The 13,068-nt window shown below is 55.3% G+C and overlaps 1 protein-coding gene across 1 annotated transcript in view; it reads right to left on the reverse strand.

The window, feature by feature from the left end:
• The window catches only part of CSMD1 (CUB and Sushi multiple domains 1), a 1,021,666-nt gene that overhangs the window by 581,242 nt on the left and 427,356 nt on the right, over window positions 1-13,068 (reverse strand). The window contains exon 5 of the mRNA XM_036250552.1: window positions 11,176-11,383. Coding sequence (XP_036106445.1) covers window positions 11,176-11,383 — 208 coding nt within the window. The remainder of the gene's footprint in view (window positions 1-11,175; window positions 11,384-13,068) is intronic.

Consider the following 13,068-nt stretch of genomic DNA (forward strand, 5'->3'; position numbering starts at 1 on the left):
ATATATGATGGAGTAAAGTTATATATAAACATATAAATTTAACTTTATACACAAAGTTCATATATAACAAGTGTAGACACACAGATCCTGTAGGTAGATACCCGATAGAGGTGTGAATTCACCTCTATTCTGTGTGGCTTGGTTATTTAAACGCTTGGATCATGGGTATCTTTACAGTGCCCCAAGGCTCAAGGAGTGTGTTCCAGTCGAGTGTGCAGCCTTGGATACTTCAATGTGGTCAGGTCGCATACTCAGGGCCGGGTCCCATCTCTGTGGACCCTCAAGTGTAGGCAGAACTCAGGCCTCGGGAAAGGGTGGAGAGCGGGCCGGGAATGCACGCGGCAAATGCCCAGCACGGGTGAGTTACTCTCCCCCCTCGCCGCTGGAAGGAGTGGGAGGGGGATGAGCAAACTGACCGTGGTCACGGCGCTACCAGTTGGCGGGACTGACACTGGGACCCATGTGTGAGACCATGGCCCACGACCCAGAGCCAATGTTCTAGACTCACTACTCAACAATCGACACACGTATTTCTGATGTTCAAAATCTGGGAATGCTTCTTTCTCCAGCTTTGAGCGGGACCTACGGGCAGATCTTTTACACCAACGACAGTTGCTTTCTTTGCAGCTTCGTTGAAGCACAAATGAGTTTTATACTTTCCCGTCTATTCCTGTTACAATTAGAGGTTTACTCATCTTGACAAAGCCCCTTCCAAACATCCTGTAAGAGTGTCTCGTGGTAACAACCTCCTTCAGCTCGTGTCTGGGAAACTTTGGCAAACGGCGTTCGGGGTGATGTGACCTAGTTCAGTGGATCCTTCTGCCCCCCCCCCCCTGGCACCGGAACCCCAGGGCCCCCACTTCTCCACACCCCGCCTCACCAGACCTGTCTGCAGTACCGTCTGCGGTTTCAGCCTGCGGCGGCGGCTTTACCATCCCTGGGAGGCGCGCTCTTTTCTGTCTTTAAAAAAGCAGACGCAGATGAAAATCAAACGGATGGAGAAATAAACGAACCGGCTCTCAGTAGATGGTCTCCCCGGAGAGAGGAGGACATAAAACTGAGTTTAGCTTCACGAAATACCGCACCTAAGCGGTCGAACTGCTGGGCTGTGTCTGGCTGCAAAGCCCTTCCCTCCTTCGACCGTGAGGAGAACTCTCTCCAGTCCACATGGCTGTCTGAACGCAGTTTCCTTCCAGAGACCAGACTTCCGCTAAATCCGAGGGTTATCAGGGAACAAGAACTGCCCGGGATTGGATCCTTCCAGTGACGCTTTATGGACTAACACTGCATCTCACTAATCGATCGTTTGGCCTCAGTTGCCCTCAGCGCGCTCTGTCTGTACCGATACAGAGAGGAAGCTCACTGGACCGATGGATCGCGGCCCCCCGGGACCACAGGACCTACTTCAACCTGCCACGGAAAGCGACACCCAAACACATGGCTCGTTTGCAAAGTGTTTACAGAGATGATCGTCTTAATCGAGGGAGGCATTTCTCAGGGGAGCTGACAGTAACCGCTGAGACCACCCCCCACACCCCTGAACCCCTCTGCACAACCCCGACCACTGGGTCTAGTCAGGGCGACCTCAGGGCGACACGGCTGACATTCCCTGCTGTTGGCTAATGACCAGGTAATCATATCATTAGTCGCCCAGTGTAGTGCCGCACACCCAGGCGAGACATGGGTGACTGACCACGTGTGCATATACTCATCGTGTTCTATCGAGCGCAGCCAGTATTTCCCACAAGATGGTCCAACTACATTATGAGATTCCTGAAGAAAAACTGTTCCTTCTTTCCTTTTTTATATATATGCATTTTTTTTTTGTATTGAATTTTTAGAAACAGGAAGAAAGAGAGAGAGAAACATTAATATGAGAGAGAAACATGGATTGGCTGCCTCCTGCACGCCCCCTACTGGGCATCGAGCCCACAACCCGGGCATGTGCCCTGACCGGGAATCGAACCCGGACCTCTCAGTCTGTGAGACGGTGCTCCATCCACTGAGCCACCCCGGCTGGGCTGTCCCTTCCTTTCCGACCATCCCATCCACCAGCACGACCTAAGGTAGAACATTAGAAATACAAATCTTGCTTAAAGAGAAATGTGTAGGGGGTGGGGGTGGTTCTCTGAGCCGTCTGGGACGACCTGAGCTTTACCTAAACCCCCTGAGGGCGACTCACAGGCCATCTGCTGCTGAATCCCACCTTCTTCAGTTCAGCAAATATTTTCAGTTTTCTGGGACCAGGTATAGATTCCCAGGTTACATTTTATTTTCAAATGCAGCAGGAAGCAAAACTCTGCCACACTGGAGGGAAATTTGGGGAAGTCCCTCTTCTGCTAATGAGAGTGTGGTGAATGGCCAGTGTCCTCCTTCTGCCACAGATTCCTGGAAATTAAAAATTAAATATTCATTTTGGTCTCCACCGTTCCATTAATGTCCATTTGTAGTTAATGCATCTGGTCCTCCTGGCTTCTGTTTTCTGTTTCATCGTATCGTTCTGTGGGAGTGGTGGAGGTCATTTGGAAGCCCAGGCATGAACAGATCACCCCTCTCTGGGTCCCTGTCCCCTGCACAAGGCGGGGGCAGCGCCGTGCGCCTGCCTGCCGTCCATCTCGTGGTCCAGTCTCCCCCAAACGCACGCCTGAGCGACGGCTGACCCAGCAGCTCTGCTTTGAATTCCAGCACCTGCCAGCTCCGTCCTCACAGGACAGGTCCCGGGGACCTCCTCTGGGGGTCAGAGAGCGAAGGAAAGTCTGCTTCAAGAAAAGTCCCCGTCTAGTCCAGAAACAGCCCCCACAGCAGACCTACCATTACGGGGGGAACAGCCCTGTCCCCGCACCCCAGGGCCCGGATCCCACGCAAGGGGTCATCCCCGAACGTGGACAGCGTCAGCCTCCCCAGAAACCCGCATCCTCCCCGTGACCACTGTGGAAACGTTCCGCTCTCTACTCTGGTCTTTACCTTTCTGAGCCATGTCACGGCACCGCGTTCACCAAGTGCTCACAATGCACAGGTCTGCTCAGCCCCATCCTCTCTGCTCGCGTTCGCGGAACCCGCCAGCCAGCAGAGGCTCCGCGGCGAGGGACTCCCAAGTGCGTCTGTGTCCTGTCTCCCCCACTCTGAGGTGCAGCTCACCACACACACACACGCACACACGCGCACACACACACGCGCACACGTAAGTCTGGCCAAGTGTCCAACACTCCACACCCCTCTCCCAGGGGCTGATGAATGGGTCCAGTGTATTTGTGGGGATGGAATGTGAGTGGCACTGAGCACACTGGCAAGGCTTACATTTCTTTTTAAATAAAATAAATAAATGCCTGCCTGCCTTCGTGTGGAGACTCTCACACACGCACACTGCGTGAAGCCTCTGCTTAGACACCGCCCGTTACACAGTTGCAACAGGCAAAACAAGCGCGCACACACCTGCCCTTACTGGTCTGCTCTCCTCCGGAGTGATGCTGTTTCCTGCCGGGCGTGCGGCCACCGGCTGGGCCCTGGAGCTGATCCCCAAGCTCACCTCAGGCTGGGCTCACCTCCGCAGGTCACCCAGAGCACCGCAGCCCTGAGGACTGAGCGGTGTCCCCCACACTGGGGCTTTGTCCTGGCTCTGTCTGGTCGCCAAATCGCTTTTCTTTCCCAATTCATCAAGCTCTCTTGTTCTTAACTTTCCAACCGTGTGGCATGGACTAGAAGGTGTGTTCTTCTGACGAGCTAGCCTGACCGGCTCCCCTGGTGTGTTCTTGCTCCGGCTAAGGCGGACCCCCGGCTCCTGCCCAGGTTCTTTTCTGAGTTCCTTACACCAAACCCCACCCTCAGTCAGGGGGTGGGCGGGGTCCCTCAGCAGGTGGAGGCCCACCCACCTTGACGGGCCTTCCCAGAGCCTCCCCACTTTTCACCACCGAGGTGCCTGTGGCAGAGGGAGGAGGGGTGAGACCCTCCCCGTCCAGCTGACAACATGGGGAGTTCTCCATACTCCTCCCCACGTCCTCAGATGTTCAGGCAAAACCCGTCCAGATTTCTGACTCAGTGGATATCCCCGAATACCCCTCGACACTCCCAATCACGCTTTTCGGCCATGAGTCCCCAAACGGATGAGTTTTTAAGAAGTTCCTAGTTTAAGGAAACAGTTGAAATATCACACCAGGTAGGTATTTAAAATGTCGGGGGGATCACTTTGTAAACTATACGGCTGTCTAAATACTATGCTGTATACATGAAGCTAATCTTGAAATAATGTTGCATGAAAACTGTAACTAAAAAATAAAATTTCAGTCCAGCCGGTGTGGCTGAGTGGATGGAGCGTCGTCCCATGGACGGAGAGGTCCCCCGGTCAGGGCACATGCCCGGGTTGTGGGCTCGATCCCCAGTAGGGGGCGCGCAGGAGGCGGCTGATGGATGTTTCTCTTACATCGATGTCTCTCTCTCACTTCCTTCCCCTCTCTCTAAAAAATCAATTAAAAGATATTTTAAAAACACGAAATGTCCCTTCAGAGCCAGCAGCCACGCCCAGAGGAGACGCTGTCCGGCATCCGCAGCACCCTCGTCCTGTCTCTGCACTGACATCACCTCAACTCCCCGAGCGCTGCTTCCCTTCACCAGCAGGTCCCGGGGCACAGTGGACACTCCGTGGAGAAAGTGAGGCTCCCGTCCATGTTTCTCCCTGACTGTGCTGTCCCCGCGATGGTCACTTTGGCTCGTGGCCCCGAACAACACCGGAGCTGCCTCACGTCTGTCCTTTCTGTCTGCACGCCGCACCCGAAACAGCCCCTTTCCATCCGCAGGGCCGCTGGCGGAGCCGAGCGCTCTGAGAAGCGGCCTCCGAGGACCTCACCGGGGCCATGTCTCCCAGACCCCACAGCACCTCCTACCTCTGCCCCGATTTCTCGTCACACACAGCTGGTCACAGCCAAGGAAACGGTTCACCGGGAGCCTCTGGCTCAGGTACAGGGCAGGTTTCTGGCCTCTATTTTAATTGTCTCCCAGCAAGATAAGTATCATTAACCTCATTTTACAGTCAGGGAACTAAAAACTGTGGATTTGAGTAACTCACCCAAATTATCCAGCCATAGATGGGAACACCACCGGTGGGAAACCACCCTCTCTCTGGGTCCACAGCCCGTCCTCATTCCTTCTGGGTGGACGGTGAAGGGCCCCAGGACCTCGCTGACCCAGAGAGAGAGTGTCCAGGGAGAGAGAGTGCGCTGGAGGCAGGCCAGGGAAACGGCGGGTGGGAGTCAGGTCACTGTCAGCTTAAAGTGGGAAACCATGTCTGCGCCTCCCACAGCTGCACCCACTCCCACACCCACAGCCCTGCTGCCCCCACGGCTCCCACACCCACAGCCCTCCCACAGTCCCGGTGCACCCACAGCTCCGCCCACACCCACACAGAGACTGATAGATGTATATATAGATAGATAGATGATAGATAGATGTATTAGATGGATAGATAGATGATACACAGATAGATAGATGGAGAGATAGATGATGATAGATAGATGTATTAGATGGATAGATAGATGATACACAGATAAATGATAGGTAGATGGAGAGGTAGATGATTGATAGATAATATATGATAGATAGATGATTAGTAGATGGATGGATAGATAGATAGATAGATAGATAGATGATTGATAGATAGATGATATATGATACATAGATAGATGATCGGTAGATAAATAGATAGATAGATAGATGATTGATAGATGATTGATAGGTGAGTAAATAGATTAAATGAATGCAGCACCCAGAAACTCATGTGCGTGTTCACAGGTCCATACACGTGCACACCTGTGGTATTTGTTTCCCAGGTTACGCCCCTTCCACACACGGGGAGGGGGACACTCTGCGAAGCTTGCGCAGTACGATCACTAGTGTAAGCTGAACAGGGCCAACCTGAAGGACAGAAACTAGGTTCCCCGGTGTGAGGGGCGGTACTGGAGCCCCACCGTGTCCCCACCACCATCTTCCCAAACTCCTGTGACCAGGGGGAGGTTGAGGCCAAGGGAGGCAGAAAGGCTGAACAGTCAGAGGCTGGGGGAGGACAGTCTGGGCCATGTCGTCCCGGACCGACTCCTGGAGCAGAGCCAGGCTGAGGGCCCCGGGGACGCGGATCGGGTCTGTCACTAGTCTGTGGCCGTTTATCCGGGTTTGTGTCTCGTTTTCCATAATCACAGTCTGGCTGTGTCAGCTGCCAGCCTTCGGGAAGCTGGTCAGGGCTCTACGGCTCTCTGAGCTGGTTCTGTAAATTCTCTGTACCGTGGTTTCCAAACGAAACGTCGAACAGGACGCGACAGGGCGGGGAAGGCCCTGCTTTCTCCTCACTTGGGCAGGTGAGCAGGACGACCGATCTCAGCGAGGCCGTACGGAGGCTGTGGCTACAGTCCCTCCTCACCCGCAATGACATAGGCGCCAAGTCCGTCTCCAGGTCAGCGACACGCTGCGCAGACTGCAGGTTAATGGACCCGTGCAGGGTCTCAGATGCTCGTCGGAGACCCTGAGTTCTGGTTGGGCTTCAGCACGTTCCCGGTTAGATTGATTTAGAGAGAAATGGAGCCTAACTGACGGTAGCATAGTGTTGGTCTCACAGGGCCCTTCGTCCCTCAGTGTGACCTTGTGCAGTCCAGGCAGGCAGGGCAGAGCGGCGCTGGCGAGTGGCTGGGCGTGAGCCTCACGGACGTCCCAGGACAGCGCTGCTCTGGCAGTAATAGGCGGCCCGGCCGGTCCCCCGCGGCCCACATGCACCCCCAAAGCGCTCTGACTCCTGAACGTGCTCTGAGCGTCTTCTCCACCAAACCTGTCGAGCGGTGTGGGGTTCGCCCCTGGTCCTGGACCCGCACCCGTGTGCGGGGTCCGTGTGCTGGGACGGAGAGGGGATGCGTTCGGGTGCTGAAATGTAGCCGCTTTCGGGGACGGGGGCGGAGGGAGGGGACCGAGCGCAGGCGGTTGGGTCTCACAGGGCCAAGCTTGGTCACTGGAGGGCCCTGCAAACTGGTGCACTCGGGTGTGTTTTGGGACACAGGGTGAAGGTGGTTTGTTCGCTGTCCCTGTCTTTCTCCCCCCAGGTGCCCCGTCACAGGAGGGGGGGGGCGATTCCCATCTACCTGCGCATATTTGAAGGATTTTGATGCCCTCTCGTTATTTCCTGTCAAAACGAGGTGTTCCTAATTCCTTGAACCCCGTGTCTCCCCCTGTAGCTTAGCTCTGAACCACGATCCATTTTCTCTTCTCGGTGTGTCCAGAGCCCTGAGTCGGACGGCGCGCCCCCGTCACGTGGGAAGGAAAGAGCTCGGCTGCTTCGCGCCCCCCAGGTCTCAGGGCAGGAACAGGACGCCTGGACCGTGAGGCCGGAGCCCTGGGAGAAGCGGCAGAGGTGGGGGCGGAGGAGCCGGCTGGGCACAGCGGAGCCGGCCAGGGACCGCCCGCCTGACCTGCGCGCGGGCCTCGGGCTCAGAACACGAGCCGCCACGTGTGACAGACAAATCGTTTTGGCACATGACGTCATTCACCACGTTCAGACTGCCTCCACGTAGCCATGGCAACCCTCACCTAGAACACAGCTGAGTGGTAATTTCAGTCCCAACTAAATGGGAACAGGCCTAACCCTATGATTGTGCTTAACAATCCCCACGCCATCCCCTCCTAGAGCATCCTTGCCTGTGCTTCTGTCTTTTACAACAGAGTATTGGGGCCTGTGTGTGTTCACTGAGGCCACTGGCGGCCGTCAGCCTCGCCCGGCGGTGACACCTTGTGCCGGGAGCCCGGCACGGCCACCCACGGGCCACTGAGCGTGTCCCAGCAGCTCAGGGCTGGGTCAGTGTCCCCGACATTGCAGAAGGTACCTCCGAGGTCACCGTTTAGTGAGCCTTTCGGAGGTTGGCCTTGGTGTGTGTGTGTCAGGGGATCCCCTTCCCAAGGCGACTCTGCTCGTTTCAACAGCTACGTAGGGGAAACGTCTCCTGTCAGCCCCACCGAGGAGCCACAGAAAGATGAGAGGTCCATTTAAAAAGTGGCCTTACGGCCCGGCCGGTGTGGCTCAGTGGTTGAGCGTGGACCCTGCACCAAGAGGTCATCGGTTCAGTTCGCAGCCAGGGCACATGCCCAGGTTGTGGGCCCATCCCCAGTGGGGGGCATGCAGGGGGCAGTCAATCGATGTCTCTCTCATCATGTTTCTATCTCTTTCTCTATTTCTCTTTCTCTTTCTCTAAACATGAATAAAGAAAACAATTTTTTTTAAAAAGTGGCCTTATTGCCATGTCAAGATATTTCTTGTAGCAATTCCGGTAAACACTAAATGTCACCCGAAAAAGCTCTGTCTCCCCACTCAGCACGCACCAAAGTCCTGAGGCAGAGCAAAGGTAACTTCTGGAAGGGCTCTCAGCTCAGTGGGGTGTCCTGTTCGGGGAACAAATGGCTGGAGGGGGACAGGAAGTACGGTTTGGAGTCAGAGACCTTGGGGTACAGCTGGAGCTGTGCCCTGTGCTTTCTCAGCTTCTTCATCCGTAACTGCCCACGGGCCTTCGGTGCCCAGCCAACAGGACCGCAGAAACCCTCAGAGAATAAAACCACGAACACCAGTGCCCTCTGCTAACGGCTGGGAGAGAGCGCGGCGAGTCTTCGGACCACGCAGTGCGTAGGACCCAGCTCCACCCAGACCTCGCCCAACCACTGCCCGGCTTCCCGTTGGCTCCCAGATGGCCGGTCCTGGAGCCCTGGCAGAGCCCGAGATGGATCGCGCGGAGCTGCAGACGCCCGCCAGCCTGCACCCAGACACCGGAGGCCAGGGGTCAAGTTCCCCGGCTGCTGTACCAACGTTCCCTACGCGACAACAGTGCTGTGAGGCCTGACCTGTGCCGTGGACCCTGCTGGGCATCTCGGACACACCTGACCATCTCGCACTCGGACCCAGCCTCACACACTCTCTCAGGCTGACACTCAAGGGCCCAGGCAGGCGTCAGGGGAGGGGATGGTGAGCGACCAGGCAGAGAGCAGAGGAGCCCGCGGGGGAAGAGAAGAACCACCCTCCAGCCCGGCCGCCCTCCTGGCGCGAGTGATATGAAAGCACCCTGGTCCCTCGGGAGGACCCGGCTGTGCGAGCGGAGCTGCGGACCTCCTCCGCTCCTGCCCCCTTGGATCAGCACCTGTCTCACCCCCATCGTCACTGCAGACTTCAAGGGAACCTCTGTGCACCTCACTGCGTCTTCTCTCGTAAATGACATCTGTTCGCCAAAGCCGTCCCGATCGTCATCCCCGACCCTGTCAAACCCGCTGTGCTCGGCTCGCTGCCCCGGCCTGACCTCTGACCAGCGTGGTGATCATTCAGTACCAATCAGCCCCGGAACCCCTCGCCAATGAGGCCTGTGTACCACTATCCACATCATTTCTGAGAATCGGGCACCATGGATTTTGTATTGCAATGCAATGATTTTCTAAAAGCCAGAACAAAGCAATTTACTTTTTATATTTATTTTATTTACTGTTATTCCTCACCCAAGGATATTTTTCACTGATTTTTTTTAGATAGAATAGAAGGGAGGGAGGAAGGGAGGGAGAGGAGAGAGAGAGATAGTAATGTGAGAGAGACACGTCAATTGGTTGCCTCCCGCACATCCCCAACAGGGGCTGAGGATCGAACCTACAACCCAGGTATGTGCCTTGACGGGAAATCAAACCTGAGACCCCTTGGTCCACAGAGTGATGCGCTAACCACTGAGCAACCAGCCGGAGCGGAACATTGCAATTTTAAAGCTGAGAGAACGTCGCGTCACCGAACCTCTTACAGGGACTGACCGAGAACAGGCACCCAGGAGGTGTGTAATGAATTAACTCCAAAGCTCACTTAGGACAGCCCCCTTCCTTAAGTAAACAGCTGAGTGGTTGTCCAAGGCCACATGGTTTGTTTGTGGCAGAACTTGGAGGTAGACTGTCGGGCACGAGATTTCGGTTTAGAATGCCACCTCTGATCTTACACAGGTGAGACAGGCGGATATCATCACATTCTTGAGGGGTCAAGTTAAAACTGTACAATGAAATGAACAGACGGGTCAACTGGCTCAGTCTAAAGTGTTACTCCGGATAAACAACATGTGAAACCAAGGCTGTACAGGCAGCGGGTATGTTCTCCTCTTGGTAACATGCAACATAAACACAGTAACACCAGTGCAAGGAAACAATGTTTCCATCGATAGAAACCCTCTGCTTTGAGTCATGGGTCTGGGGAAATAAAATACAATTAAATGTTCGTAATTGTTTGGAACAGGTGGTCTAATTTAGGACATGCTTTCGGTCTGATATCGTTATTCTTTACTCTCTGTACTGAAATGTGAACTTGAATGTATGAAGAATCCACAACACGTATGCCGTGTCCCCCTCTCCCGGCACACTGGGCCAGCCTGCCTCTGCGTTCACCTGAACGGGGACACACCCCCAAGTCAGCTTACAGTTCCGCATCTGAAACACATTACTGACGCAGTTTTTGAAATGCTAAGAAATTAAATAATTACAACAAAATTAAGTAATTAGAACTGACAACAAATGACTTAGGTCAAGACCTGTTTTAGGACTTCAGGCATCTGCCTTTGAATTCTCCCTCTTCAATCTCCCTTGGAGAGGCAGTTCACGTGGCTCATGCAGCCAACACCTAACCCTATGTGGAGTGTGACCTGTCGGATCCGGTGTCCCTCGGACCCCACACAGCGCTCGCCAGAGTACTGCCGGACACAGCGCCAGGCGCCGGCAGTGTACCTGTTGGGTTAGTGTTTATGGTCTGCCTGTGACCCTCACAGGGGCCCTCGGTCTGGTGCAGTGTCCCCAGGAAGGACAGAGAGTATGCAACCATGCCGCACAGTAGACCTGTGACCGGTAATGTGCAAAGTCTAAAAATAGCTGATCACTTTCAGTTGGCAATGGACCGAATCCAGGACTCACCACGCTTAGTCATCTTCTGTGCGACTTCATGAGAACCCAGAATGAGGGCACAGAAAGTGCTGCGACGCACCCAGGGCCCAGAAAACTCCCCAGACCCAAATACCAGCAGACACATCTTAGAAACTTCGCGTCGGTCGCGATGAAGACGACCTTTCGGGAGCCAGCGTAGCGAGACCGACAGAACACGCAGGCCTCCCGGGGTCTCCGCGGGGGGACCGGGGGCGGCTCCTCCGCACTCACCATATGGACGGCGCCTCTGTCCCGCTGATGTCCAGGAAGTCATAGCCCTCCTCCAGCTGGAAGTCGGTGAAGACCAGAGCGATGGTGTCCCCAGGTTCGGCCAGGACGGTCCACGTGCAGTCCGCGTTGTTCTCGTACTCCGAAGGGAAGTGGGGGCTGGAGATGCTGCCGCTCGTGCCCCGCAAGGTGCCCCCGCAGGCTCCCTCGGCTGCAGGGACAGAGGAGGAGAGAGACACTTTTCAAGGTGGTCACATACACAAGCCCACCTACAGAGGTCACCCCTGATCAGTGACAAGTCTTTCCTAACCCACAACTGAGACTCAGCGAAGGGTCTCTGCAGATGGTCAGTGCAGTTCTGTGGACAGGCTCACGGGGCCTGGCAGTGACATCGCGCTGTTAACTGGATGGCAGCCTGGGAGGGCGGAGGGCGGCTTTCCTAGAACCTGTGTGATGGCCACACCCCTCCCGGTCCCAGGCAGACGAACCGCGGTGCCAAAGACTTCCTCTGACTCTCAGAAGATGGGGATACGTCGGCAGCATTTTAAGCCCTACGTGTGCGTGGCTGCCCTTCCTTAATGCTTCGAGACATCGCTCGGAAAACAGAGTGCCCTTAGAAGGAGGAAGTCGCCTTAATCTCTATTTCTATAGAGTTGGGAATGTGCATTTGAATTTCAGATAAGTTAACACCATGAGATGTTATCATTTCAGAGAGGCACGGATTCATAAGAAGTTTCCAAGTAGGCAAGAGTTGCATGAAAACTTAAACGGGAACATCCTGCAAAGCGCCAAGGAAAAAGTCAGAAAGAGGAAACACGGCTCAGACGTGAATAAGCCTTGCGATGGACGGCTGAGGCCGGAACTCCACCTGGAGACGCCTCAAACACGCTACTCCACAAACACGTGTCTACTCCTTCTATACAGTCACTGTGGACAGAACGTCAGGGAACGGACAGTGACGCTGGTAGCCCACCATCTACTCTTTCTATACAGTCACTGTGGACAGAACGTCAGGGAACCGACAGTGACGCTGGTAGCCCACCGTCTACTCCTTCTATACAGTCACTGTGGACAGGACGTCAGGGAACCGACAGTGACGCTGGTAGCCCACCGTCTACTCTTTCTATACAGTCACTGTGGACAGAATGTCAGGGAACCGACAGTGACGCTGGTAGCCCACCGTCAACAGTGCCAGAGAAAACCAGCGGAAGAAGACGGGACCTCGCTGCAGCAGCTGCTGGTCCCCACGAGGTCTGAGGACGCAGCTGCCCGCTTCCTGTGGCCCGTTGTGCTCAGAGTGGGTGTCCTTGGTTGGCCTGGACTGGGAGAGAGACTCTCCACTCGTGTTGGCCGATTTCCTAACGGCGGGTACGTAGTCGTGACGGGCCAGGGCGGGAAGAGAAAACCCTCCCGAAGGCTCCGGGGACACAGAGACGTCACCTGTACATCTCTGTCCCGACTTCAATGCCAGCTCCGATTTCCAAGGGACAGCGTGAACATCGGAGCTGCCCACAGTCTCGAAATGTCCGCGCAGGTCTCGGTTCCCCTTCACCTACCAGGAAGCGAGCGTGAACGAAGACGCCACGCTGTCTAGGTGGCACCCCCCTCACCATGTCGAGCTCTCCTGTAACAAAAGAGCAACAAGGAAAAAGCCCTTTCCGTTTAGGGGTCCCCATTCACAGAGGGCACCGTGGCCGGGCTTCGCACCCGGGCCACTGCCTTTGCGGCTCGATAATGCCCGGTGCCGGGAGGTTGTCCGGTGCGCCCCAGGGAGGCCAGAGGCCTGCCCGCTAACTGCCCGCAATACTCCCCGATGGCGATGACTACCGATGTCTCCAGACTGCCAACCTCGGGGGCCCAGCGTGCCCGCCTGAGAACCAGCGTGTGGAAGACTTT

Source organism: Molossus molossus, unplaced genomic scaffold (genome assembly GCF_014108415.1).
Source record: "Molossus molossus isolate mMolMol1 unplaced genomic scaffold, mMolMol1.p scaffold_m16_p_9, whole genome shotgun sequence".
Taxonomy (NCBI): domain Eukaryota; kingdom Metazoa; phylum Chordata; class Mammalia; order Chiroptera; family Molossidae; genus Molossus; species Molossus molossus.